Source organism: Adiantum capillus-veneris, chromosome 28 (assembly GCF_014529385.1).
Source record: "Adiantum capillus-veneris isolate H3 chromosome 28, ASM1452938v2, whole genome shotgun sequence".
In the NCBI taxonomy this organism is placed as follows: Eukaryota; Viridiplantae; Streptophyta; class Polypodiopsida; order Polypodiales; family Pteridaceae; genus Adiantum; species Adiantum capillus-veneris.
In genome coordinates, this window is record NC_140958.1 from 3,168,881 (window position 1) to 3,175,131 (window position 6,251).

The following is a 6,251-nucleotide window of genomic DNA, read 5'->3' on the forward strand; positions in this document are numbered from 1 at the left end:
GATGTAGTCTTCTTGATACAGTCTTACTCAGTGAGTGTTTGCATGTACAATTTTGTAATGCTTATGTCTATGGTTTTGCATTCCGTTTGCGATTATGATTTGTTTCCCAATTATGGTATGGCATATGATTATGGTATGGCATAGAGGTTTTGGTCATGGTTTGACAATCAAGTTATGACTATAATTTTGCAATGATGGTATGGAAATCATGATATGATTAAGATTTGGCAATCAACTTATGGTTATGGTTATGGTTATATATTTGCAATAATAATATGACAATCATGTGATGGCTATGGTTTGGCAATCAGATTATGGTTATAGTTATGGTTTTGCAATGATGGTATGGTTGTTATGGTTATGATATGACAAACGAATTATGATAATGGTTATGATATGGAAAGTGTATTATGTTTATGGTTTTGCAGTTTTCAAATCATGTTTTAATTATGGCTATAAAATCTTTATGCTGTTGTGCCTATAGTTTGAGAGTCGACGTTATGGTTATGCTTTTGAGAACTTATCATGATAAGGTTTTCATTTTGTGATTTTGTATTTTTTACAGTTTTGCTAATTTGTATACACTTGCTCTTTAGCATCAACTTGGAGGTGGAGTGTGGTTACTTGTGTACTCTTTTCTTTGAGGACTGTTTTCTCTGCTACTGCAGTAGATACAACATCAGTTCCCAACCTTCTCTAAATAGAATTCGGTACACGCGTCAGTATGGACCTCAAAACAACCGTCGATATTAGTTCTCAGCCTTCTCTAAACAGAATTCGATACACGCGTCAATATGAGCCTCGAACAACCGTCGGTGTATGAAAAACATTTCCGACGCATATAAACGCATTTATTCCGACGTATCTAACAATGTGTAGTCCGACAGCTTTTACCAGTGCATATACCGACGTCACGATATCAACGTGTATTCGAATGCTTATTCCAAGACTTTACTTTTTTTAGAAGCTTTGTCTCGTCGATATCCGTGCTGATTTTTGCACGTGTTGTAGTGAAGGTCTAAACCTTGTAGTGATAGAATTAAGATGATTGAAAGAGATAAGACATAAATAATGAAGATTGAGACAAATACTAGATTAGAACACATCAACATCGAAATATAGGGCTACTTTGGGATGGATGGAAGCCTTCTTTATCTTACTTAGAAGTTGATAGCCGACGAACAATGACGTTGTATCACATAATAGTTCTACAATCTAGTCTCTCTGAGGATGGGCCTCTAACGCATGGATTAATCGTAGGTTTTATAGTTTTTGCACATAACAAATTGTCATGGCATTACACAAGGGCAACAACTCTTCACGCTAGGAGCTTGACCAAAGAGGAAGGCTAGGGTGGATATGTTTTGGCATTGCTTTTTGATGGGCTGATTGGATTAAATCATTTCATCCTTTAGGACAGGCAACCATGGATGTTTCAATTAACGAGGAAGTGCATCTTCTGTATATATCCTTCATGGTCAGATTGTTCTAAACTTGAGGACTTCTGCCTTTGAGACACCACTCATGCAGGTTTGAAGGAAGAGTCTTCAGCCTACTTTCAGTTCATGTGCGACACTGCATCATCTTTAACATGATTTTTCGTTTTGAATCGGCTTGCGCCACTCACTAGTACAGCTGCTCATTGCTCAGTTTGATTGAATTGACCTTCGCATGGTCCTTGGCAGAAAATGTGCTCATGCATTCTGCAGGAGGTGCTTTGTAATAAGCTGGAATTGTGTTGGGGAAGAACATTTGCCGGACACCCTCTGCCCTAATGATCGGGAAGATGATGTTTGCCGCACCCTGGCAAGTCAAACGAGCGAGAATGCTCAGCAAATGTCATGTAGGGCATCATAGCCCAATAATATGGCTATTATACAAGGAAAACAAACCATGATCAATCGTGTTCCAAGCCACACCCTCTTGAATGAAGGAAATGGTATCAATATGCGGCCCACCCCAAAGACTGCAACAGCACAAAAATGTGCTAGCAAGGTCAAAGGCTGCGGATTTAGACCCGACAACAATGCTACAGGTCCAGTGGAGAATGTGCCTCCTAAGCTCAGGTAATCAAAGCAAGCCTGCCTCATCTCCTTCATCGCAATGTCAGGTGAAGCACAGAAGACCTTGTATAGAGCACCGGCTAGAGTGTTTATAGTTGATGCCACTGACTGCGGGCAGAATATAGAGATTACATACAATTTGTGCAATCTCACAGAAGCAAAATATTAAAGAGATTAGTGCACGATAAATATCTGGCCTTGAGAACCCCTTCTTTAGCATGCAAAGCTAAATTACCTTCCGCAACGTGTAGAACTTCTCCAAGTAATCACATAATGCTGCAGAATCATGAAAAGTTTTCAATGGTCGGAGCAAGTCTCTCAGCAGGACAATGTCGGACAAGGCAACAGTCATCCCCCCTCCTGTCAGCGGATGTCGCATGTTAAATGCATCTCCCATGAGAATTGCTCCTGGACGTGGGATAGGGAAAGCAGGCATGCTTTTGTTTGGCATCGAGCGGATGTTGCCCCGCTCCAATGCCGTCGAAAAGGATTTTTGCAGCTGATCAGGTACCTGGACAAGGGAGAAACTTATATCTAATTAGATGTGAACTTATACAATCACAATTGCATAAACCATGTAAATTGTCCAGTGTTAAGACTCAATTTACAAGCCTGTTTAGGCTTTCAGGTTTATTTTTACTTGGAGAACAAAGAGAAAAACTGACTCAGAAGCAAAAGAAAGGTTTAGGGTTCGGGGTTTAATTGATAATCCACATTTTAAAAGTCAGTTCAGGGTTTGCGATATAGGGTTTAATGGATAACAAAGTCCATAAGAGATCTACTTTGTTAGCGGAAATGAAAGAAATGTAGATTGGTGAGGCTGGGCTATGAGATGGAACTTATACAATCACAATTGCATAAACCATGTTTAGGGTTTATTGTTTACTTGGAGAACAAAGAGAAAAACTGACTCAGAATCAAAAGAAAGGTTTAGGGTTCAGTGTTTGATTGATAATCCACATTTTGAAAGCCAGTCCATAATTACAGATCTACTTTGTCAGCATTTACCTGAGGCACCACCACAGTTTTCAAGTAGCTTGCCATCTCGCCACTGACTATAGAGGGCACTTTTTCGCTAGGGATGTCAACCAAGCACCGCACCTCCGTGCTGCTGATTGGATAGAACAAGATAGGTGATGGGTCTGCCAGTACGACATGCCCATAATTGGCATGTGGAAGATTGCAGTTCTCTAAGACCAGTCCGACGAAGCATGAAGAGATTTCAGGCTGGATACCAAAAGAATCACTCAGCTCTCTCTCTCTCTCTCTCTCTCTCTCTCTCTCTCTCTCTCTCTCAAAAGTACCTTGGATGTGCATAACGTGCGCCTGAGGTTGGAGAAGCATCCATCACAAATGACTGTTAGAGGAGCATATACCGCCATTTCAGTTCCACCAGCAACCCTATACTTGACACCCTTCACAATGCCATCCTCTTCAACAAGGGAACGCACAGAACCTTGTTGTAGCGTAACCCTGGAAAAACGGGCAGCGTGCTCAAGTCAGTTCAGACAGCAAACAAGTATGTGGTAGATTGCAACAGACAATTCCTGATGTAGGTGGCAGATGGAGGACGGTCCTTACGTTGGAAGATTAGAAGCTTTGCCTCGCATTTTTTGAATGAAGCGCCCATTATGAAAGCTCCTACCAGCAACATCACCATCATAACCTTTGAGAGGATATCGTACTTTTGTATTCCTGCCTGCTTTGAAGAGGGCATATCCCAACACTCGTTGGGCATCAATATCTTCCACACAATCTGCAAAATAGAGGCCCAGCAAGAGTATTAAACTTGAGACCAGTAGCAAGGAGCCACTAAATAGCATGGCCTCAGTGCATGCGATTGTAGGTTTTCGGTGCTTTACATATGCAAAACACTGTCAAGTAATACCTGCAAGACCTAGCTCTACCAGTTTCAGGTAGCCACCTGGTTGTAGAAGCTCTCCCACTATACGGTCCGGCTCCGTTATATCCCTCTCAATCACGAAAACCTTTCTTCCATCCTGGCCAAATAACATAATATATAATGAAATGTCAATTGGATCAAGGTTATCAGTAATGCAGGTGAGAATGACATGCATGTTCGGTTACTTGTCTTCACTTAGCAGGAAACAAGATACCACACGCATGTCCACGGGCAAATGTACCACTGCGAAGCACTATACAAGGTCATATATACCTTCCTGTTGACGACACTGACCGCTGAGTGCAATCACAGACATCTACACATCAATATGCACACTCACAAGAAGTTGCATGCTTGCACGATAAGAATAATAACAGAAGGATGTTGAAAAACATGGCTTACCTTTCCAAGAGCATACGCAAGGGCCGACCCGGCGACACCTGCCCCTACAACAATCACATCAATGGCGTCTGATCTCTCTGACAAACCCACAATATTGTCATCGGCAATGGGTGCAATGCGATTCCTGCGTTTGCAAGGCCACCGACTGGTCTTTTGATTTCCACAGCGGGTGCGGGTGCTGAATATCAGAAGAGCTAAAATGGCACTCAACAGAAAAACGAATGCGAAGAGCATCACGTGCATAGAACTGTTATAAAGTAGCCAGCTTGAAAACATGACGATGATGCTCTGGGGTGCCCAAATTAGTCTGTGGTTGGCAAGGAAGAGCGGGAAGGGGTTAATGTAGGCGCCGGATACGGATTGAGTGCATGGGCAATAAATGCGTGTAGATCGCTTCAATATGTATGTATCACACAAGGGGGATGGATCGTCAAGTACGCAGACCGTGTGTCAGCCTTAGGGGGATGTATTGTGCCGCTGCATGTAACGAGCATTCAAAGAAAGCGCCATCGCCCATCTCTGCGAGTTGGAATAATAGTATAGAATGCACGCATTAGACCTCGTGGTCTGTGAGTGTCTACGTCGTCGTGGCCGTGATTTGCTCTCATTCTTTGTCCTAAGGTTCCAAGGACGCATGGAACAACGCGTAGTCTTTAAATGAAACTGCAGATTTGTTATTTCTCCCAATGTTTAAGTTTAGAAAACGACTATAGGGTAAAATACCCATACTAAGAACATCAAAAATTGAAGTGTTCATTGAGCGTTCTCCCCTCCCTGACTAGAATTTTGGAGCAATAATTATCTCATCAGATTCGCCTTCTCTCAAGGTCTTTCTGCACATATAGCAATGATTCGCGCAATGCTCCACACAGAGAACCATACGCCCGCAATACTCTTTGTTGTTTATCTTCCCGAGTTTTTTGAACATCTTTGTCAATGTCGTGTCATTTATGCCTGTCCATTGCATTGAGGGTGATATGGTGCATAGAGATTATGTATCACAAGAATACAGCCAAAAAGTGTTTGCGAAAAAGTCTTATCCCTAGACGGCTAGGTTTCCTCCTTGCCAAGATGCAAACCGGAAACACTAGTAGAAATTTTAAAATTTGTATGATTTTTAAACTATTCTTGTATATAATATCGTTTTTTTTTCCTTTACCTTGGTTTGCGATTAGCAAAATCTTGATTAATAACCGGCTCAAGGCTAAGTTGAGGCAAACCTTTCTCGAACACTACAACCAAAAGAACTTTCATCCACCTTTCACCACCTCAGTCAAGAAGTGGGAATCTTGATAGTGACCAATTCAATGGAAGGCCAGATCATTCGAATGTGTTGATACTACGAGTACTTCACATTAGTTCTTGCATTGGCATTAGTGCTTGGCATTATTATGCGTTTTCAAAGTTTTTTTCTCCTCAACCCAATGATTATAATCATTAGATCCACTTTCTCTTCCCGACTTAGGGCCGGTTCTCACTCTGTATAGTTGCCCAGCTATAGAGAATGTGACCAATCCCTCTTACGCAGAGGTGGTTTTGGGGGCCAAGTGGCCTTCAAGGATCGATCCTTAGTCCAACCATGTAGAAAAAGGCTCGAAAAGTCGACACATCACAACCCAACGGAATGGCCGACAATGGGTGTGACCAAAATGGCATTGTTCGGATGAACTGAGAGGGTCCAAAGCACATATTGAGAAAGATCTTCCCAATATCCAAAGTGCATTGTCTCTTAACAAGAGATCGATAAAGGAATCAACGGCACCTGCCGGCTCCTTGGAAGCTGCCAAGGGTGACAGAGCCTTTCAAGCTCTCAAGAAGATGATCCCACAAAGAATGGAAGTTGAAGATGCCCTCACCGTGGCTATCACTCCTACTCTAATCAA

The 6,251-nt window shown here is 42.1% G+C and overlaps 1 protein-coding gene across 1 annotated transcript; it reads right to left on the minus strand.

Moving 5' to 3' along the window:
- Positions 1–1,066: 1,066 nt before the first annotated feature.
- On the minus strand, positions 1,067–4,879 carry LOC147419989 (squalene epoxidase 3-like). The gene is made up of 8 exons (XM_086504714.1): positions 4,369–4,879; positions 3,952–4,063; positions 3,645–3,819; positions 3,368–3,536; positions 3,072–3,290; positions 2,299–2,574; positions 1,893–2,171; positions 1,067–1,803 (listed from the first exon to the last, which is right to left on the minus strand). The coding sequence occupies exons 1-8, from the start codon at positions 4,642–4,644 to the stop codon at positions 1,627–1,629; spliced, it is 1,683 nt and encodes a 560-aa protein (XP_086360840.1). The 5' UTR covers positions 4,645–4,879; the 3' UTR covers positions 1,067–1,626.
- Positions 4,880–6,251: the final 1,372 nt, after the last annotated feature.